Source organism: Bombus pyrosoma, linkage group LG2 (assembly GCF_014825855.1).
Source record: "Bombus pyrosoma isolate SC7728 linkage group LG2, ASM1482585v1, whole genome shotgun sequence".
Classification (NCBI taxonomy): Eukaryota; Metazoa; Arthropoda; class Insecta; order Hymenoptera; family Apidae; genus Bombus; species Bombus pyrosoma.
Window position 1 is genome coordinate 10869632 of NC_057771.1, and position 23554 is coordinate 10893185.

Consider the following 23554-nt stretch of genomic DNA (forward strand, 5'->3'; position numbering starts at 1 on the left):
TACGTATACGGAAATACGAGGTGGTTTATTATAATAATATTTATAATCATTATGCATCGTGGCGGCGTGTCTCTTTTTCTCGTAAGACGTTGGTAATGCAAGTTACAATTACACAGTTCAGTGACGGAAATCAGTCAACTAATTGTATCGCGCGCTTCCCGCAAAAAAAGACAGATTTATATTTATTTACATCGATCGCCGCCTTAACAGTTACAGGTTACACATTCCTATTTATATTTATACTTTATTGATAAATAGTACAGCGGTTTTTAAGTGTAGAATTACGCATGTGTACTGTGTGTCGTCTGTACGCGGTGTACCTGTTCGTATTCTGTAATTGCTGTGTCTCTTTACGTATATCCAGATGTACGTCGTGTTATTTTTCCGATGATCTTTTACGTGTCTTTCGTACGTGTTTCTCAGGTGTAGAACAGCAGATATCTACAGGATGTCTCTTAAAGTAACGTCGAAAATTAATCAACAGGGAGGGTATAATATTACACGATAGGACATTTCGAAATTTTATACACAATAATATTAATAATAATATTTAATGATTCGTAATCATAATAAAAATAATAATAAAATAGTAACGCGCTGGTGTTTGACCAACGGCAATAATAATAATAATAATAATAATAATATTAATAATAATAATAATAATAATAATACAGATAATAATGTTAATAATGACAATGATAACCGTGAAAGAAACGAAGCTAAACGATCGGTCGTCTTATCATATGCGTATCTTACAGAAACGTAACGTACAAGATGCAAAATCGACGTGGCTCGACGTGAACGACTCTCACCACATTTTGTTCGCGGGCAAAAGTCTCTGGAGCCGGAACAAAGTCGTACGGTCTCTCCATCAGGTGCGCGCGACCGGTCGATTTTTCGCCGAAACTCGATCGATTTTCGCTCGGCTGATGGAAAGCAACAAAACACGAAAAGAAATGAACGTTAATTAAAACTCGTACTACCAGGCCAGCCCTTCGCTCTGCATCTGGTGCGGCTCCAGGAACCCACCCCCGCCGCCGCCGCCACCTGGACCGCCACCATTCCCACCGGCACTGGGATTACCCTGTGCTCCACCTGAGAAATATCAAACCCATCGAATCGGTTCCTTTCGGTGCTTCGATTTATCCCGAGAAACGTGGGATCCGAAAGAAAAAAGGAAAAGATACGAAACCAACCTCGTCTTTCATCCAACATTATGGAGTGTTAGAAAGATCCTGATTTTACGGGATAATTCGTCTACGAGATATTATACTTCATGTCCTTTGTATATCTTACTTTACGAGATAGACGTCTCACTTTATCTCGATTCATAGAATCGAAGAGAAAAATATGTGATGGGGAAAATAGGTATCAATGAAATTTAATCGATCTTAGTACTAGCGTTATACTTGAGTTTTATTTATTACATAGCCTTATAGTACATAGATTATTTAGTAAATAATAGAAATTAATATTTACATATTTGTGTAAACCGGCCGGATTTAACGAAACTTCATCGATACCTATTTCAATTACATGTCCACTTATTTTTATCCCCGTCTCTCGTGTATTTCACTTCGAATATCTCTGTTATATCAGGTCGTCCCATAAATAACGTCGTTTTTTGTCTCCGAATATGTGGACAAAATTAATACCTACGTTTATTTTTGGTCATCCATGTCATTGATCTTTTCCCATCTTTCAATTAACTTTTCCATTTTATCTTCGACAAACTTTTGTGATTTTGAATCAAAGAAAATCATTCAGCTCGCTTGTTGCCGCTTAGAAACCATTTTCGACTTTCTCTCACATTCAGGATACAGTCACCGTGTGCTTGGCGATTGCTTCTAACAATATCCTTAGTTATACCGCTTTTTTAAAGTTTATATAGCTCGCCAAGAATGGTTTCCGCCGACGCGTATTTTATAACCTCTTTTAACGCGAAAAATATCGATCCACATGATACTCCTTAAGAAACAAAGGCTGAAGTTGCTATAAACGCACGAACGAAGCATAATACGAGCGTTTATTTGGAATTCGAAGCGAGTAAGAAACGATATTACTCGTGGGATTGACCTAATAATAATGCTAAGTTTATGTTTCTAACACCCCATACTATTGCTTCGAAATCTCGTTACGTCGTATCGCAATTTTACTATAATACTAGTGACTACCTTTGTACTTATAATATAATCAACGAAACAGAAAATGACTGTGACGGAGGTACAGCAAGGATAAAGAATGAATTTTCTAGTGGTCAGAAAGGCGTAGCCTTTCAAAAGAATCTAATCGTACCTGAAGGTGCTAGGAACTCTCCAGGACTACCGCTAGGAGGTGCAGGGGGGCCCTGTCCAGGAGGGCCCGTGAGAAATTCCGGAGGGCCGCCTCCCGCACCCGGAGGTGGATATTCCCCTGTCACCGCCACTGCGGCCGCCATACCCGCTAAACTCGCCGGGTCCAAACCTGTCAGAAACAGATTACGTGTACTATTCAGAGAGGATCGTATCCGGCCTGCTATCTCCGAACCCGGCTGTCATAATTATCGCGACCTACCTACCCGCTACGATGTTTATTATAGTCGCGATAGAACTCGAGACAAGGTTCTGCTTTCGATTCCGTGAACGGGAATATGAATAGATCGTACGAAGTAAAACGTGGAATATCTACGCGTTACGTGAATCGACTATTTCAGCGGCGATTGTTTCGAAACTCTTCCAACGACCTTCCAACGACCGCGTCATTGATCGGCCGTGTTACGCTGGCCACGAAAATAAAATCACCGATCGCGAACGACATTTTCTTTTCCTTTCTTTTCTTTTCCTTTCTTTTACGATCTTTCCCAGTGAAGACAAATCGAACGGAATAGAAAGAGCTTTCGCAGAGAAATCGAATGTCAAGACTCACCAGGATTGCCTGGTCCACTGAAGGGCGGTCCATGTGGATGAGGGGGCGGATGAGCACCAAAGAATTCATGGTGAAATGCCACGGGCCCGCCGTAACCAAATTCAAACTTCTCCGCGCCGAAATATGGAAAACCGGGCGGCGGTCCGTCCTCGCCGCCCAAAGCACCGGGATTCAGGTTCAGGGGGAAGCCCCTCATTTTTCTGGAGCCGCCGAAGAACGGGCTCCTGCCCATCGACGTCAGTTGTTTTAACCTACGCTCTTTGCTCCTCTTATTTTGAAACCAGACCTGCGAACACCCATACGACCCGCTGTTTTTCATTCAATTTACTGGCCTTATGGGAAGAAATCGCTCTTTTAATTCGTTTGCTCGTCGTAAGAAGGTAGAATCTCGCGCTGCTATGCATAAACTATCGAAATACGTAGTACGACAGAAACGTAGTAAACGTAGCAGACAAACTATCGCGTTAAAGTTGCTTGCAGGCAACCGTAAGTACGAAAGAATGAGATTTTATGAACCTGTATCACTCTCATAGGTAAGCCAGTCTCTTTTGCTAATTGTTCCCTGATGTGCCTGGTTGGTTTCGGAGTGGACGAAAAGGCAGACTTGAGAATCTCCAACTGTTTCGCCTTTATGGTCGTCCTCGGACCTCGCCTCTTCGAACCGGCACCGCCGTCGCCGCTACCACCACCGGCACCGCCGTCTGGACTTTTGTTCTCCGTCTGGCTATCCCTCGTTTCGGGATCTCCGTCCAGGGAACCTTCGGCCAATGCAAACAAAGCAGTTTAATAATCGATCCCACACACCAAGGGTGAACGCTTGTTTCTCGCGAAACAAGTGGCCCTTGATTATTCAGCCTAATTTCACCGGTTTCGCGGTATATCAGCAGCCGATTAGAATTTCATTCTAAATATTTCCCTTTGCGCGGAGGTCTCGAGGGGATCCCGCTTACACTACGAATGAATAGCAACGTTCTTCTCTTTTCTGTTTTCCGCGGACGCTTTCTTAACAATCTATAGACACGGACACGCGTGCATAATATACGTATCTCGGAATTTGGATCGGCTGGATCGAGGTAACAACAATCGCAGCCAATCCCCCGGAAGCGATACGAAACCCCCATCGGATTATCGTGTGGCTGCTCTACGCTCGAAAGCTACACTCTATGAGGTGTATGTGTGGGTGTGCACACGAACGATGTGCAATGTGTACGCATATAACGTACACACAGACACACACACACACACACACACACACACCTATACACGTAGTTTTCGAGCCCAACTCTTCACGATAATCTATATATACCCGGGGAGGTCTTAACCACGGGACAAAGAAAATGTTTGGACAGTGTCACACCGTGCTACAGGGGCCACCCTTCTCGAAGACACCCCTCTTTTCCTCTTGCCGAAGCATAGAAGTTGCTTGTACCCGGTGCTTCGAGAGAGGTAAAAGGGAAGGGGTCATTGTTGCGCTCGCGATAAAAGAGCAGAAGCGAATAATAGACCGGGAAGACCTGACGCGCTTAGTAATTCGTACTGACGCTCCAGGTCAAGCCACTGAATTTCCACCCTCGCTCGAGGGTTCCACGAAAGGGGAAGATTGGCCGCGATTAAGTCGTTAGTCGGTGCCGATCGATCGTCCTTTCAAAATCGAGTTTGTCGCGGTAACAATAATAGTCATTTCTGATAATCGTGTTTCGACATACTTTGATCAGTTTTTAATCGCTCGCTCGCGTAAAACGAACGATCTAAACGTTTACCATGGAAAGTGTTACGCTGGAAATGACACTTACCTTGATCCTCGGAGTCTTCCTGCTTGCAAGGATCGCTTCCAAGAGGTAGATCGCCGGTATGACCAACCGTTTGGTCACCAGGACCACCTGGACCCAGATTATGAGGTCCCAAATGAGAGCCACCGACACCACTGTGATGATGGTGAGCACTACCATCCTCGTCTTCGTCTTCCGATCCTGAACCCATCAACGAGTCTCCTCCTGTCGACAGGTTGGACGATTCTGCTCGTGAACGATCCGAATCGTGCGTTTTAATCACATCACTCGTCGAATCATTGACTTGGAAAAGAGCACCAGTCACTTTTCTGTTCAATGATTTGTGTTCGTTACATACTACGCGAGCCTCGAATATATTTACGCTTCGAACGTTTAGGAAACCACTAGATTTCAGAAGAAAAGATTTACAATTCCTTTGGAAATCAGTGATTCGATCGAATTACTTTGATTTTATTCTTGTTAGAGAGCAACGTTTCGAAACACAGAGAATTTCTTTTCAAACTAACGAAACGGCGTGCCTCGGAACAACAGGCGATAGCTAATAACGACGCAAGAAATCGTGATCGCTGTCGCACACTATCATCGCGTCTATAAAATTTCGTTTGTGTAAAATAATTGCGTCGATCAACGTCAAGTTTAGACGTTCAAAGCAGCGAATATCCGCTATAGTAAATAGAACATAATTTATCAGCAGGACGAGTAAATTTGTCGATGTTCCATACGAAATTAGCAATTAAACGTGATTACGGTTATTCACTTCTGGACGTATACGACGCGCGTACCAGCGCCGGCACAGTTCATTATGATTTTTCGAAATTTCGCAATTTTCCCCGGCCTCCACCGCGTTTCCCACCGCAGTGTCGCGCATTCAACGACGAAAGATGCTAAAAGTTATCAATAAACGTTGCTGATTAATCGACGCTCGTCGCGTAATTGCTGCGCTTTTCACATTCGCCGCAGACGATCACCGTGAATTCGACAACTGACAAATAGCTGCACCGTGATAGAGATTAATATCGGAAACGCGTGGAACATCCAGGACGTCACGATGTTTGATCATCGAAACGAGTAATCGTTGTCCACCTTCTGTGCGTATACATTTTTCGCAAGTAGCCGGTTGCTTCTTCGAACGCGCTACGGAAATTAACGCTGGAAAACGTTCTCGTCCGGGCAATATAAATCCTCCGTACGTTTCATCGAGTTTTTGCGTTTCTATAACGAGACGAGACTGATCGCGAGCAACGACACGTCAACGGAACGATTAGAACGGTCTGACGCCTCGCGGAATTCGCATCTCGAAGAAGGAAAAAAGTATCGTGGCTCCTGTCATCCGAAAGAAAACGAAAAAGAAACGAGTTTGCCGGACATTTTGCGGTTTCGACGTCGGCATCGAAGCGACAAAAGGTTTGCCCCTGCCTAACGACCTTTCGGTTTTCGTTTCACGGCTTATACACCGGCGAGATCCTCGTGAAACCGAGCTGTTACTTTCTCTCTCTCTCTCTCTCTCTCTCTCTCTTTCTGTCTCCCTTTCTCTCGTTCGCGCGTTCGCCCTTTTTTCTCTAGACTCCTTTTCTCTGTTTCTCTTTCGACCGGTAGCTGACGGTCGGTTACATACACGCTGTTTTCACAGCTTGCCGTTCCGACACGGGGGTAAAACCCCCGTGAAAAACCTACCCCCGGCCTCCCTTTTTTAGAACCAGCTCGACTTCGTGAAATCTCGGGCGTTGAACGCGTTGAACTGTGCTCCCACCCTGACTAGCCGTCATCTCTTTGGCCCCCTTTTTCTCTTCGAAAAAAGAAGAAAAGAATGAAGAAAATCAAGAATCTCGATCGTCCTGTAATCGAGCTTTATTTTCCTACGCGCGAAAACGACGGCGCAAGGTACGAATTTATCCCCGTCGAGTGTGTAAATCTTCGAAACGATAAGATCAACTTGGAGAATAATATGGAAGAATGGAGCTACGGCCAGGGAACAAAGCAAAAAATCGAGGTGTAACTTGTTGGAAGTTCGGTCAGCCTCTTAGAAGCAGTTGTTGGCGAAGATAAGCATCCCCCTGACGATCAAAGCGATAGAAATTACAAAACGGTCGCGATAGGCTGTAACAGAGCACGTGGCGGCACATCGACTTCCTCTACTCTCCATAGGAGAATCGCGATCGTTTTAAATCGTACAAAGTCCCTAGCTCGCAGAATAGAATAAACGACGGTACAATCGATAACGTCCCGCGAGCCAACCGCGCGTATTGTACAATGCCGCAAATCGGATTCAGAGCGAACGAACGAAACAAAGCATCGTGAATATCTCGCGATGCTGCGTTCTCTTCGCGGCGGATAACGAGGGACAATGACACTTGTAACTCACCATGATGACCGTGCACGTGATGCGTGTCCGGCAGCGGCTTGCCCGACAGGTAGTCCTGCTTGCAGACGAACTTGTTGTCGTCCAGGACGTAAAGCTCCTCTCCGGTGCTCATCTGCTTCCGACATACCAGGCAGGTGAAGCAATTCAGGTGGAAAACCTTGTCCCTCGCCTTCCTCACGAGATCCTGAGGGCTTATCCCTTGGAGGCAACCGCTGCATTTCGTGCCGTATCGCCTGGAAACAGAACGCCGCGACAAACCACGTGAATAACGACGAACAACGAAGAACCGGGGAATCTTTTAGATTCGTCGGCCGCGCTGAAAAACCGGATAACGAGCGCACGCGTCACCTCGCTCGTTCGAGAACACGCCTCGTGATTAATCTTGCGCAGAGGTTTTTCCGTAGCCGCGTGTCTCTCGACGCGCCTTCAAGAATCTCGACCGTCGAGTTTCTTCTTTTCATCTTCGCTCGGTTCTTCTTAATCCTCCGCACCGATATTACGTAACGCGTTAGTCCGCAACGACATAAAACCGTGATACGTAAAATTCACTTTCCTTCGATTTATACGCGTTCGATCGCCGTAAGGATCGTCGCGAGTACGACGGATCTTTGTTTTTTTCGTAGCCTTTGTTCCTTCCTTTTCTGCCGCTTCGCATCGGTAACGACGAACACGTGGACACTCGTCGATGCCATTCGGACGAACGAACGAAAAGGAAAGTCAATGTTGTACGACGGCGACGTTTATTGGACTCGAAACTTACAAGTCCTGTCATTAAGCCGCTCCACTCGCAAACGTCGATAAAAGAAATATGGCGCTTTTAAAGAGATGGGACTTTAACGTCCCGATAGGGCATAAAAAGTTAAAACCCTTCGGTGCTGTAAAAGCGCGTCGCGGTTACCAGCCAGCGCCTGTTCGATTTTCGCTTTCCTTTTCTTTTTTTTTTCCTTTCTTTCGTTCTACTCCTTTACTCCCGCCGTGTCCTACTTGTTAATTTCGTATTAATCGTTCTTCCTTCTCGTTTTTCTCTTTCTTTCGTCGTAAACTGCGTTGTTTTTCCGAATGGAACAGGATTGATCGAACAAAACGGAGCAAAAAGAGAAAAAAAATGACGGAGCAGATTGACCGACGATTTGCTCGAAAAAGAAACGAAAGATCGTTGTGCAAACACGCGTCGAACCGGCCGTGGTCTTCCAGCATGGCCGCAACACGGTTCACGAGCGAGTTAATAAATCTAGCCGGAACGATTCGTCCGACCGATCCTCCCGCGACTATATCATTACGGAAGCATTGGAGCCACGTTACTTCCCAGTTAGTAATTCCGATCTTTTTAATTACAGGAATCACGCGATTAATTATAGCAATTACCGCGGTCCCTTAGGGCAGCCGCGTTTCGAAAGTAAATACATCTCAATCGATGCCTGCGTTGCACTTCTGACCGAAACGCGGCTTCGAAACGCGGCCTCGGAACGCGGCTACGGAACAAGCGCATTCAAATTCCCGTGGCTGGCTCTCCCAGTAGGCCAGAATTTTCCTGTCGCCCGTGCATATAATGTCGGCTGACCCGGTTCGCCACCCTCGCCACTGCTATTATTTTATTGCTATCGCGTTTCCCGACCGGAAGTAGAAGCGTTCAACGTGACCCGCGACCTACATCGCGCTAATGTCGTCGATTCTTATTTTATTATTATCGAGCCGTGGACAGGCAAAACCTATCACCGCAACGCGATAGGAAAGTTCACGGAATCTCCGTTCGTTATTTGCAGCAGCGTCTTCCATCGTCGTTTCCGTTTGACGTTAAGACGCGAACGTTAATTAACCGCGAGTAAGCGGCGCATCGTTTTACCAAGCTGCGACATCGACGTCGTTTTGGTTTGCTTAAAATGGAAAGCAGAGAAAAGAAGAAACGCAGGGGGGAAAGTATAAATTACAAGGATTCCCTTTTGTCGATCGACACGATCGTCCGTAGCTGTTACGCGAAGTACTTACGCGGAATATCCTATAATCAACCGGCACACTTTTTCAAACTATTCATCAACCTGTCCAAATTAGCAGTCCTACGCGCAGTTCCTAACAATCTTCTCACGGAAGCAGAAGCCAGAGATATTTCTTGACCAACGGTCATTACGCTGCCAGAGCTTCCCTCTCTCGCGCGCCGTGCGTCTCCTTCTAACTCGTCCTCCCGTTTGCCACGTCTATCCTTGTCCGACGCTGCGCGTTTCGCCTCGCGGTGCAATCCCTCTAGTCTAATTACAGGAATTATTTAATTAATTATAGCGATTAGCCGATCCCGTGTCAACTTCCCCGAATGCATACGTCACCGAATCACCGGCTCCTTCTCTCCTTATCCCTCTCTTCCTCTTTCTACTCTTCGCCCCTGTCTGTACCTCCTCCCTCCCCCCCCCCCCCCTCCCTATCCTCGCTTTCTCGCTCGTTGGACGCGCGTCTGCCCTTAACGATTTTCTTGTTTTTGAGCGCGCGCGAAGGGCAGCAGCCCGGTCCAGGTCCTTTCTTCCTCGTGGAAGAAAAAGAAACGGAGGCCGGCCGTAAAAATCATTAATAGAAAGGCTTACGTGGTGCTTTCGTGTGTGAGAAAGCGGTTCGATGAGGGCGACCAGGTCAGCAGGATGGAAGGGGAGGACAGAGGCAGAAGAAGGGGGTGTGGGCTTCGGGCTCCCTTAAAGAGGAGAGCGTAAAGAGCCAGGAATTCTGGCGTGTAGCAAGAAATATAGGACAGCGGGGCTGGGATAAAAAAAAAGGGGGTGGGTCCGGGCCACGATTTGCCACGGAACCCGGAGTTTATGTATGTGGTTCGCGTTCGTTCCACACGGTCCTCTACGACCCTGATGCGTACACGGCTCCCTTCGGTATACTAGATCCGTTCGTCGCGACGACGCTCGTCGCAACGTTCTCGTCGTTTCCCAATCGAATCGAACGAAACGAGGGAACCATATCCGCCGCGGCTACGCCTCGTGAACCTGGCGATAAACCGATCAAACGGAACAGGTAGAACGGCCAGAGAAGCGAGGAACGAGAAAGAGACGTATCGATCCTCGGATGAAAGTTTGCTCGGCGCACGATGGAACGTCGATCGAACGATGATGACTGAAGCGCGGGTCGAATCGCGCCTCTCGATCGATCGAAAAAATGTTAATTACCATAGCATTCGCCATTTTTCTAGAAACACCCGACCGACGTCGTGAACGTCGCTGTACCGTCGTTTCCTTGTTTCTCACCGCTGTTGGTTCTCATCGCCGGCGCACACGCGCCGACGTCTCGGTTACGACGTTAAAGGAAATAAACAGTCGGGCGATATCGTTCGCCAGGCGGGAGTCTAATTAACCGAATCCAATTAGTGGCGCGAGCGAACAAACGCTCGTTTCCGCTATTCGACCGATCGGTCTCTCTCCTATTCGGCTATCCTGCGAACGATTTTCACGAACGAACGAAGAAGCAAAACGAGAAGGTGTCTTTCCACTGGCAATTCCATCGTACGGCGGAATGGCAAGCGAGCCGACGCGATTTTCGCTTTATCGCGCTGTATCACACGCAGATGGATCGTAACGCGTACGGCGCGGTCCGGTTGTCGGGACGAGTTTCAAGCTGGCGCCGATTAATTCGTGAAATATCGTCGATTACCGTCCGAAGGGGGTGAAGGCATGCTTGAGAAACGATTCATAACAGTTATGCTAATGCCCCGGCGTTGGCTATGCGACACCGTAAAACGCCGTTTGCATAAAGTTCCAGCAGCCGTTCCTTTTCGTCTTCATCCTCGTTCTTCATCGAACTTTCGCGGTACATCGGTCCGGCTTCGTGCCACTTTCTCCGTGCAACAATTCCCGGGTAAATACCGCGCGTAACAACATGATAAACGAGTCGTTAAAGCAACTCGCGCTACTACGCCACGCTGCTTACGTAATTGTAGTTGGACTTTCCGTCACGAGGATCGGCTAATTGGTAAAAAGGCAGTGGGTGAAAAAAAAAAAAAGAAAAGAAAAAAGAAAGAAAAGAACGAGCGAGGAAAAAGCTGCGACTACTTATGACCTACGTACGACGTATGACAGAACGAGGGCCTGTCTCGAGAGTGTGACGCAAGAATCCGGTGGTTGGCAAAAACGTTCCCCGTATGAATACGCATCGCGATATATGTATACTATTGCCGAACCTTCCTGGAAGGGAAACAACTCCATACCTCCCTCTCAAACACACACACACACACTCTCTCTCTCTCTCTCTTTCACTCTTTCTCTCTCTCTTTTTCTCGCTCTTTACCTCCCTCTCTGTTCTCCCTGTTTCTCTTTCTATTCTCGACCGCGCCGGCCCCGTCACGCCCAACAAACTTCTCCTACGGTTCGTAGCGGGCGTCACGCCGCATTTATAATGTTTCCACGTTCGAGTTTCGACGGGTCTACTCCCGAGGAGGCCAGCACCGCGGGTGGAAAGCAAGGACAATGGAGACCACTCGTCGGCGCCCTTTCGAACCGGCCCGAGAAAAGCCGCGCCGATCTATGATTGGCTTCGATCGTTTTGCTTTGATTTCCAACCGAGTCCATCGTCTAGTTTCAGTCTGTTTTCCCCCGCGGCCCGGAACTTACCTCGTACCAACTGGAAAGAGGCCACCAGGCAACGGTAGATTCAGTTTAGAGAGTCGCTCCCAAGATACGACTGTTAATTAATGCCAACTTTCGATCTATCGTTAGATATTTAGGGCTCCAGATTGAATTTCTTTCTTCACGAAAATAACGATATCGATCCGTATCGTTGGACGATCGCGTTATTAACAATATCCATTTATTATCGCTTCTTTTCCCTCTCGATGCTTGACATTCGACGCGAATGCTCGGTTACGACACGCCTTATGATTTATTTCGTTGTAAAAAAAAAAAAAAAAAAAAAAATTCTCGTAGCTATACCAGTCGCCGCCATCAATACCGCGATAGATTATCACACACGCGACGATAATTCCGCGCAGTCGACGTTACAGCGGATGCGTTCTTTCAACGAACTGGCATCCTAACAAATACGACGGAACAATGAAATACGTGCCGCTCAGAGGACTCGCCGATTAACTCCATAAACCGAAAAGTAGATAAAAACGATATTATAAACGCTTCTTCTTTAAGTTCTCCTTCGAATTTACTACCGTTTACGTCGTCCTCTCGCAACGAATAATCTCGGAGAAACGGGACAATAACGTAACCATCGTACTCTGACGATGAACAAGCATTAATCGCGTTGCCGCGTAACGAAATTAAATTTACAAAATTTACAAAAAATTGCAATCAGCTTCTCGCTGAATTTTCGATATCGCGTTCTTCGATTTACAGATTAGATTATATCCGTTTCGCAACTTGTTCGCTACGACGGTTCGGTAAAAACACGCGTCCGCGGTAAACGTGGACTAATTCGTCGAATATTCCCGGCAACGAGAGTAACCGCTTAAAGAAACAGACTCTGGAGCAAGCGAAATCCGGTCCCTCGGCAACTCTTTGCCCGACTATTAGCAGGGTGCTAGTCTCGGCTCTCTGGTGACACCGCCGCCATCCCCCTAGCCCCGAGTTAATGTTTTCATCGGGCGTATTTCGACGACGGCATGGACCATATTTTAAGGTAATAATTTCTTGGTGGGTACACACCGGGCCATCGACCGCAAGCTACGGCAGTCGAGGCGGCGCTGAAACGGGGACATCGGTGCTTTTGATCCTGGACCCTTTCGGGCCCCCATGGGCCATTATCGACCTTTAAGGACCTTGCTGCGACTCGTAGAGCCGGTTACCATAACCGCGCGTACCGTTCCTTCGACCGATACCTCGGACCTCCCGGAGGTGTTACAGTATTCCCAACAGCGATTCGTTGAAAGTAGGTGGGAGATACAGACAGTTCGATTGGAGGAACGACATCGATAGATTCGTCGCGTCGTCGTGGGAATCGATCGGCATTCTCCTCCGCTCTACCTTCTTGCTACGTTTACCGGTTTCGTCGTTCAGACTCTGCTACTTTCGTTTTGTTTCCCTCCCTTTCTTTCGTAGCTGTGCAGAATTCCAGATATCGGTGTGTCTGTTTCCACTATCAACCTGTATTCTCATCGATCTTGGCGAACAGTTCGTGGTCGGTAGACAGCGGATGTTCGGACGTACATAGGAAATTCAAAGTACGTGTCCCATCGTTCAAAGACGTGTAAAACGCGAAAAACAAAATAATCGGTAGAAAATTTAACGGACGAGACGCGTCTCTGCCGAGGTTTCGTTTCTCTCGTCGTATTCGCAATATCGCGAACTTGTATCGACGTTCGAACTCTGGTCGTTAGCATCGCGTATCGTAGCCTGTTGAGGTTGACTGATAGAAGAACGAGTGGATGAACTTGTAATAGAAAAATATATTGAAATAAGTATAGGTATAAGTATAGTGTACGCTGATCCAGATGCTCATTCTTACAGTGTGTTACGATACAATAGAAGAAGAAGCTATGGTAGGGAGAGCAGGTTCATATATTTACGGCAAAGGACATTACCAAACAGTTAACCTTGTAGTTCTAGCCGAAGACTGCAAGAAACAGCGATAGAAATATACTTATAGCTCTCTTATTTCTGGACCTTGTAATCCGAAAGAAAATGTACATTCAAGGGCACGATAATACGAACCTCTCCTTATCTCGAATTTGTTTGTTTCACTAAATCTATTCCCTTCGTAACAGCGGTCTCCATATATACGAAAGAAAAAGGTGTAGAGCTTTTCCTGAAGTAGTTACTTCGACATAGCCGAACGTGTTCGATATAGTTCAAGTTTCCACGCTTCCTACCAACACCTTATCGAAACACATCGATATATCGATATATAAAATATTTTTGTACGTTTCGAAAGTCGTCGACGAACTTGTTCCAACCGCTCGAACAGAAGATCGTAGACTTGCACGTCGTACGAACGCCGTTTGCGAACACGTTCGCCGGTGAATATCGCGTTTGCACGTTTTGAAATTTCGTTCTGATTTCCTCTACTTTCGCCTCGGCGAGCAAGTTGGATCTTAAAGGCTGATTTAAAAGAAAAAAGAAAAGTGCGTTATCACCGATCGAACGTTTGCACGACGTGTAACGGTAGCAAAGAGGATAACGCTAATTAACGGGACGCCGGAGCGAGAGTTATTTTTGACCCGAAAAGCTTTTCTACGCCGCTCGAGCGTAGCCAACCGTTCGTCTTACATCTAATGAATTTTTCATCGGGATGAAATGCAAAGTGCCTCGTAAAGTATACAACACGTTCGTTATACAGCCGTTCGTATAAGTATCAAAGGGCCCCCCTTTAAACGCCCTCCCCACTTTCTGCGTGTACTCGGTACTGCGATCTTTGGCTACAAAGGGGATCGTTCATCGCTTCCAGAAGTCACGAAAGAGAAACGCATCTCCAAATACCCGGCAAGGTAATTCTTACGGTCTTACTTCTTCGTAAACAGGAACAATAACAGTGGCGTTCGCTATCGCACCGGTGATCGTCATTGTCATTCGCTGCCAATGGAAATTTATTCGTTCTAGTTTAATGTATCTGTTGTTTAAAATAGAAACGATCTCGAAATTATCTATTAAAATTATAATTGTCGCTATTTTATTTCGTCGTAAACAAGGACAGTCGCGTTCACCTATCGCACCCAGTGATCGCGACTATTCTTCATTGTCGCTGGAAATTCGTCATCTTTTAATATACATAATGATATACAGAATACTGGTATAATCGAAATGACGTTGGAACTGCATATTTTGAAACTTTATCTACGATCTTTATCTATAAAGTTTGTCGGTGACCGCTGAAAATTCTTGGTTATTCAATCCTCATCTTCGTTATCCAAACATAATCGAGTTTCCACTTACGCGTGACCAGCGTTAAACTAAAGATTTCTCCTCCTAACCATCACTGTTTTTCACACGACCATCATCCTCGATCGAGTCCCTCACGTATCGCCACGCTGCAACCCTTTCGCGCGCCACGATTCGTTACTTTCGTCACAGGCTTTTTACGATTTTTAGCTTCTTACGCGACCCTTTGTATCCTCCGGTTCGTTACGTGTTGGCTGACGGACACAATGTTGCAGGCTCCGTGATCGCGGCACGAGGAACGAAAATCGAGAGAAAAAATGACCGTCGCCTGGGTGCTGGTTCGCCGTAAAACTTTCCACATTTCTCGTCCGCGCCGCTGATCAATCGAAGCGACTCGCTGCCGCTTCTTCGCGCTAGTTCCTCCCGAGATCGTGATCCGACGTAAAAATCAAGGAGAATCGTTTCGCGCAGAGCGCAAACCGATGTTCGCGCCTTCAGATCGGTTCCTCGCGCGAATGTCAAGGTCCTCCGGCGCACGGAACTTGTCGCTCTCGCGAGAACGAAAAGTTTCCGCGACTACAGCTCGCTCCCTCCGCGCTGATAATCGCGCAAATTGGAACACCGGTCACGCTTTTTTCTCCTTTTGCTCGCGCGATTTATCCGAGACGACTAGATCCTTCGAACCAGCGATCATTAATTCTACTACCACGCTATAAATATTCGATGGAAGTTGGTGAATCAACGCTCGCAACAAGATTTTACGACGCGACCGACGATCTTCCTAAGATCCTGTTCCGTGTCTCGTCTCGGCTCTCTGACTCACCAGGAACAAATACGAGCGGGTCGCTTCTGCGTTAGTTTCGCACGGTTTTCGAATAAACCCGGCGAGCGTCTCTGAAAGCATAGATTCGCGATTCTTTGGTTCGATCGAAAACACCAGCTTCTTAACGCGTTGACTGCCATGGGGGTGACCGGCACGCGATTTGACTATAGCGCCGTGGGGGCCACCGGTGACCGGCGACGCAGCAAATATTAAAAGTACATGGCGCGATTGTTTGAAAAAAGGACAATCGTAATAATTGTCTAGAACGCCGTGGGGGTGACCGGTGGCCCTCACCACGAAAAATGCTTCAAGCGTGACTTTATAACTCATTTTATTCGCTGCGAATAATATCTCAACATAATATGCATCGCACAATGAAAAGTTCACGTCGGCGCCTTGGGCAAACCGTGGAAAATTCGTCTGGCGGTCAACGCGTCAACGTTGCCTCGTCGATCGTCGTTCGCGTAAAGTCGCGAAGACTCGACAGAACAAAGGGCGGATTTTGACAAGCCGATAAAACGGTATACGTTGATTCTATCTGCGAATCATCGGGGACAAACGCGAACGGATCGTTTCTAGATTAACAACGATTAACCATATCGCATGGCTCTTTTTCTTCCAGTTTTAGGTGCTCGATTTTCCAGCGCGAACCTAACTATTCGTTTTACTTTTCCGACTTTGAAAATACAGATTCACTGTCGTTTGATCGTTAAGTCGGAACCAAGAGGGAAACTCGAAGCGCAGATTTCCTCGTAACGTTGATCGTCAGTTTTATTTCTTGCGCGATTTACGAAAGATGGAAAATTCGCCACGAGAGGGTGGCTTTCGAGAGCCGATCGAAAGGTATCGATATTATTTGCGCGTTCGTTCCTCGGAACGCGGCAAGAAACAGGAGTCACGAAGTCTGTGGAATCGCGAACCAAGAAATCGACTACCAGCCAGAGGATATAGTAGGACGAATATAGAACGTCGATGGACCGCGTAACGAATCGCGATAGCGCTGGCGTGTTTCGCTCGCGGAACGGCTCTCGATCGACCGAGTGATTTTTGCTCGGAAGCTTGATAGAGTGAAATAACGCGGCAGTTGTCTGGGAAAATGTCAAGGCCTCCTTTCCATTCGTCGCGAAATGCTTTTTCTCTCGGGTTATACGCTGCTCCACCGTCGACGCGTTTGAGCGCAAAAAAGAAAAAAGAAAAAAGGAAACAGACAATGTGTAAGAAAGATGGAAAGATAAACGTCTCGTCGATTGTCCGCTAATGCATCGATCGTAAATCTTTCGATTTTGCCTAACAGTGTAAACGGACTAGTACCAGTTGTGATACGGCAGTTTACTTAATTATGCAAACAGAGAACAGTTTGTCGCGACGCCGGTACGCTCTTCTGTTCGAAGAAAACAAGAGAAAAAGCCACTGGCCCGTGACTTTTCTAACGATCGATCGTGTTGCGTTCTATCGATGGCAACAACCATAATAGAAACCTAATTACAGGTACGTACGGACAAGCTGAGAGACGATTTGGCCTGACGAATCGCTAACTAATGGTATACCTGTTTGTATCGTTTCCGCGGAAGCTTTTTTCCCTATTTCGAATACCTGCACAGGTTCTTACACGGTCGAAGCAATTAATCAACTTATACGGTTGCTGCACGCTTGGAAAAAATCTTCGAAATACGTTTCAAGTTTCGAATATCGCGTTAGAATTGTCAAAGTTGAGATTAATTTATATAGTAATAATAATTAATAGTAATTTATAACTCGAAAGGTAAAAATAACGATCATCGCGGTGCATTCACAGCGATCAAACGTTCCAAATCGATAAACGCGTACCTTCAAATATCTAAAATCTACTGGGATACGAAGATATCCCCTCGGAGACGATTCGAGTCGTCTTGTTGGTTACGCGATAAAGCATCGTCCAATCGATATTCGACAAGCATTCGTCTCTAAACTCGTCGTAGCAGCTTCTGTTCCATCGAATAAGACGATTTCAATGGCACGATCGTTTATTAATCATTAGGAGGGCGCGTAAACGCAGAAGCGCGACGGCGAGAATAGACAATGGACGCGTAGGCAAGTTACCTACCTGAAGAAATCCTCTCTGCAGAACAGCTTCGCTTCCCTGGAGAAACACTTGTCCTGTAACGTGGTTCTGCAATCGAAGCAGCGGACACACTCGACGTGCCATGCTCGGTCCAAAACATTCAGCAGGTACTGATCCATAATTGGTTTCTCGCATCCTGCACATGACAGGATCATCGCCAGACCACGTCTCCCTGCTTCGAAAAGAAAGAGAGCATCTGTGAATACAGAGGATTTAACGAGATCGGTTAACGTGGTTAACGTTCAAATAAATACTAGATGTATGGGAACGGGATTTTTAATAATTCATTCGTATTGGATTTGGCCGCGGCGAGCGTTCATTTTCTCGAATTTAGCGAATTTACGTCGTTGGCAAAACGCGGCGGCATTGGACAGAAAAATACCGGTACAGGTGAAAACGTCGAGCACCGGGAAAAGTTGATGGAACGGGCGCTGCTGCGACCTGACGAGGCGTTTTAATTTCGCGCACGTTCGAACGCCCGCGTCATCGTCCGAAAAACGAAACGTGGAAAACGAGGAAATTTCTGCGACACCGTGTTTCAACTGGCATTCAGTCTGTGTGTGTGTGTGTGTATGTTATCAGAGTACATACCCTACTTTGATGTTACGCGTCGTTGCGAAATTAAAAAAAAGAAAAAAATAAAAAAGAAGGAAAAACAAACACATTTGGAACATCGAGCGTTTCTTTCGACGCGAAATTCGAGAAAATTTCTCACGGTAGAAAAGTTCGATCAGCGGCGTGGACATTTTAATCGGAGGAACGTTGGAGGATCGTGGAAGAAAACGGGACACGCGCAGTATCGGTTTAAAACGTTCTCGATTATAGATTCCGTGGCGAAAGAAAATCGGCCGTACTTGCTATGGCTGCGCACGTGCATAACAAACTGCGCGTTATACAGCGACGCTTTTTGTCATTCGAACGTTTTGATTACCGCGCACAGCTTACCGAACTGTACGAAAGGCAACGAAGAAGCAAGCCGCAACACGGTGCAACCTCCTCGTCGTTGGTATCGACATAGCCTTATCTACATCTCGCACAAACGACTCGTATTTCCTGACGAGTAAAATAATAAATAAGACTCGAAGACGATCGGTAACAATATGCCACGACGATAGAGTAAAAAGATAAAAAGAACGATAAGGAAAAAGAAGCTTGTCGTATCGTATCGTAAGTTGGTAAAACGCCATTGTCCGGAGACAAATTTCTTTGAAAGAGAAAACGGCAGAAAATGATGGGAAAGTTAAATAACACGATGTTGACGATGTACGGCGACGATATCCGAAGGAACAACGTAATCTGTTATGCCATCAAATTTAATGATCGCGCTTGTATCTTTATAGTATCATAATTGTTTGTCAATAGCCACGGAGCGAGCGTATCGTTGGCCGAACGAGGCGCTCGATGATTACAATTCGTTGTTAATTAACATTGGCGGACGAGATTGCCCTCTATTACATTTTCTTCGCCTACTTCGTTTGCCCGTTTCTATCTTCGTCTATTTGGTTGGGTGCCACGTAGCCCTCCTCTTCTCTCGTACCGGCGACCTCTGACTTCTTTTTTCGCCATTGCTGAACCCTCTAGGGGGTTCGCTCCTCTCTTTTTTTCGCGGTTTCCGCCAATGGGCGGAGTTCCTCCCTGCCGGCGGGGTTGTCAACCTAGCAACCCTTCTCCCACCCCTTAAGGTCTGACCTTGCGCATCTCATCTCCCTCCGTTTTGCGGGAGGGCGAGAAGAAAAAGGAGAAAGCCGAGCCGAACCACCGAGTCGAACCACCCCGCGGTTACCTCGAGATTTAAATCGTTTGCACGCGAAATCGACTTACACGGGAATATAATTCCTACGGCAAAATCCAGTTCCCACGGGATATTTTCTAGTTGTACGCGATGCTCGAACCGAATACGATCGCAAACGTTCGACTCGCGATAAACACGCGATGCACGTCCCCGATAAACTGAAAACTTTGATCCGGAAAATCTACTTGCCACGATAAACCGTAAAGGGAAGAGAAAAAGTTGACAAAGTTTTCGTTCCGCTGAAAGATATGGAAAATGTACGTGTATAACGAAGGAGATTGAAAGAGATAGCTCGCACGTCTTTCAAATACATCTCCTTAACGCGGTTCACCTTCCATTCGTTAAATCAGATACCGCGAGAAACGATTTCACGGCCGTGGCGCGTGAAAAAGAAACGGAGGACACGAGAGGCACGATTTCCTTGAATCGTCGAAACCAGATTAGGATTCAGCGTACGTGAGACGAAAGCCCGAACGGAAACGGGCTTTCATTAATCCGATTCTTTTCTATCAACCGTACAACGCGTGCCACCTTTCGCCAGGATCGCTTTATCCAATCAAAAAGTCCCTCTCTCTCTCTCTCTCTCTCTTTATTAGCTCTCTTCTTAACGTTTGAATTTTTCCGTATTCACGTTGCAAAGGGTAGAAACGTTTCGCAGAAACTTGACGTCGATACGAGCGCGAAGAACGATGCTGCGACTATCGAAAAATTTGAATCGCAACTTCGCAAGTTGAGCGAAGATTCGTACGCGCAACAGTTGTAGAAACGAGAACGACGATTAACGTAAAACGCGTAAAGCTCGCGGTGAAATTGGCAATCGATAGGATCGCGACGTTACGCAAATCCGTCGAGTCGAACGCGATCCGATACCTTCGACGTCGATATTTTTCCTCGCCCCTTCGGAATATGCTAATGCGTCGCTCTTAAACCCTTCCGCGGTTCGAGTTCTCGCGCTATCTACGGATGCAGCCCACGGAGGATAAGAGGAAAGAATACGACGCCGCATAATGAAACATCAGAGGGACGTAAAGGAGTAGAGGGGAAATTCGAAGCGCGGATTGTGCTAATTAAGAAGAAAGAAAAAGAAAAACGGTTCGGTACGGTATCGGACAGCTATCGACGATTTTTCATTTTCATTCGATAACTCTGCCTTGCTACTAGACTTAATAAAATAACTTGTTTTATCGGTTTGTCGTCGGAACGTTAACATACGATGGATATTACTTTCCCGTCGCTAAAATTCGATAGCCGTATCGGTCACTTAAAATCGATCGTTTCTCAACGATCTTTTAAATCGTGTATTTCTCATAGAAGTCGTTACACTCTTTTTACCGTAATGTAGCTTGGCTCGTGAACTCGTTCGCTATCGGTCGGTAATTTTTACCCGTAACGATCCGTTTTCTCTCGCGGCTCGTTTCATTTTTTCTTAGCGAGGTCAGAGAGAAATCTGTCGGCCGAGCGCGCGTAGTCCCGTTCGCATTTGCATCGACGAGGATTACGATTTTCTCGAATCGGTCGTTCGTTACGCACAATGACGCGTATTTCGACGAGTGTTCGACCCTGTCCGAGGCAAATTTATCCTCGTTAGATCCGAACCGCGGGACAATCCATCACCCGCGGATAAAAAACGCGCATTCCTATGACATCCAAATTACCGTACGATCAATCACGATAAGCGAACGAACGGCGTTTCTACTGTCTACGAAAGGAAAAAAGAGGAAGAAAAATATCATAGGGACCGTTTCTCTCGGCTCGAAACTCGAGAAGTCCGTGAGGAAAACCCTCTGACCTTCCGCGGTGCGTACGCGAGCCCGACCTGGCGCCGGCGCTTACGAGGTGTTAAACCAACGTTATCCTCCGATCCTCTCGCTGTTTATAATCGAAATATTTCTCGACGAAAGAAGACCGTAAAGCAACTGATTACTCGTGAAGAGCAACGGCGATCTCTTAGAAACGCGCGTTCCCAAAAACCAACGAACCGACGACTTTGACGTTAGCTTGGACGAAATTCCGTTAAAACTCTGGCACGATCCTGCGAGCCAAGATAAATTCATCCATCGAAATCCTCGAAACGTTTCTCCTAGATATCCTCCGTACGCGAAATTCTACGACAAACGAAACAAATCCTCGCTGTTAAGCTTCGCGCGTTCTTCCTTCCGATTAAACTTCGAAATTAAAACAATCGACCAGCCCGAAAACGACTCCGTGAACGTTTCGAAAATAATTCGAAGTTTCGGCAGAAATTTCCTCTGATTTCCCATGAAAGCGACCGATACGAATAAAACGCGTATATTAGATAGACGTTGTAAAACTGAAACCGATCTACTTACCTATGTTACAGGCTTGGGTGACGGGCAGGGGTGCGCAGCAGGGCCCGCTGAGGGTCGCGACCCTTATCCGGGGGGTACCAACCCCCCCGGGGCCCCCTCCCCCGCCCCCGGCACCCCCGTAGCCCTCCACCTCCCCAGCCGCGACTGCGGCCACCCCTGTCCCCACTCCCTTGCCGGGCCCGGGACCACCACCAGGCCCACCTTCCACGGGCCCGTATCGGCCGAACGGTCCCGAGGGCCCCAGTGCACCCACTTTTACTGCGGTGTTATCCCAACGGCCGTTAAATCGCACTTCTCACACTTCCCCCCTTGGCTGCCAGTTTTTTTCCCAGCACACACTCGATATTTTGACAAATTTCGCTCCTCTTTTCCTCCCGAGTTCTGTTCCTGTGTTTCCCAGTTTTCAATCGCGTCCGCGTTATCTTACGTTTATCCGCGTCTAACGTAAAGCCACGTTTCTCGTTAATCACTTGGTCGGGTTACAGATGATTCGTCGTCGTTGTCGTCTTGTCTCCTCCGTACTGTTGGAACTCGTACGTTGGCTTGACTTTTATCTCGAGGCTGAAACGTTTGGACGTTTCAGTCTCTCTTTTTCTTTTTTCTTTTTTTTTTTTTTTTTTCTTTTGTCTTAATAAGAATTGGACGAGGGATCGCTCGGTTAGGAGAGCTTTCGATCCTCGATTTTCCAACGGTTTCAACGTCCGTGTGTCTCCTCAGCTGATCAGCCGGTACCGCCGGCACATCGTGATGAAGCCTGTGTCGCGTTAAGATCGTCTTCTCCCTTCGGATCTAGACACTCCGCGATGGATCATGGCGCCGATGAGACCGGTATCGCGACAGATCTCTCAGACGCGACGTGCGCGTCCGCGCGACGGGCCGCATCAAGAGCCGCTGTGCGCGTTTTACCTTCGCGCGATGATCCCGTTGCCTACTTTTCGCCGTGCAAGCAACCACGCGTCGCGCGCTGATTTTTGCCAACGTACTCTCCTTCGAGATCCGCACTCTTTCCGGTTATTTGTCTTTTTCTTTCTTTTTTTTTTTTTTTTGTTTTTTCTTTCTTTTTATTTAAATCGCGTTTCACGGATCGACGTAAACGATGACGTTTGAACGTAACTTGGATGGAGATGGTGGACCGAGGAAGATGCGTACGAGTGGAAGGAACGATTACCGGACAAACGGTTGCGCTTTGATCGACGACGCGAAACGTGAAACGCGACGATCCTCGAGCACGCTCGCCTCGAGTTCGCCAGCCAACTGGCTGCACCTGTGACAACCGCGAGGGCCCCCCTCTACTTGGACAAGACGTCGCGCGCCTAGCTGCAACGGGCTACGCCCATTGGACACGACCACGGCGCGGGACCTTTCGCGCTCCGTTCCGATTGGCTGGCTAGACCCCGCTCGGGCGTAGCCAACCCCGTGCGCCGTCAGACATGGCCGTGGAATGGCTGCGGATCTCTGGCGGCGGACGGGACGCTTCTGTCGTTGCTACTGCTTCTGCTGCTTCTGCCGCCGTGTTGTTGCTCGAAATAGCCTGCCGCCTGATTCTCCTCGTCTCTGACGCGCTATCGATCCCCCTTCGGCGTATACCGAACAGAAGAGTACCTCGCGAAATGCCACAGGTTTCAGAGAATCTTTACCACTCGAGCCCGC

General features: G+C 47.1%; 1 protein-coding gene across 4 annotated transcripts; it reads right to left on the bottom strand.

Moving 5' to 3' along the window:
- On the bottom strand, positions 1-23542 carry LOC122572811 (LIM/homeobox protein Lhx5). Of its 4 annotated transcripts, none has more exons than XM_043738315.1 (8): positions 21905-23542; positions 17765-17957; positions 7057-7289; positions 4698-4898; positions 3421-3662; positions 2905-3190; positions 2296-2463; positions 1-1095 (listed from the first exon to the last, which is right to left on the bottom strand). In XM_043738315.1, the coding sequence occupies exons 2-8, from the start codon at positions 17935-17937 to the stop codon at positions 980-982; spliced, it is 1419 nt and encodes a 472-aa protein (XP_043594250.1). In that variant the 5' UTR covers positions 17938-17957; positions 21905-23542; the 3' UTR covers positions 1-979. The 4 variants fall into 4 exon arrangements, with proteins under 4 accessions (XP_043594250.1, XP_043594232.1, XP_043594241.1 ...); XM_043738297.1 differs by having other exon boundaries at positions 4698-4919; XM_043738306.1 differs by having other exon boundaries at positions 4698-4919; positions 17765-17954; positions 21905-21979.
- Positions 23543-23554: the final 12 nt, after the last annotated feature.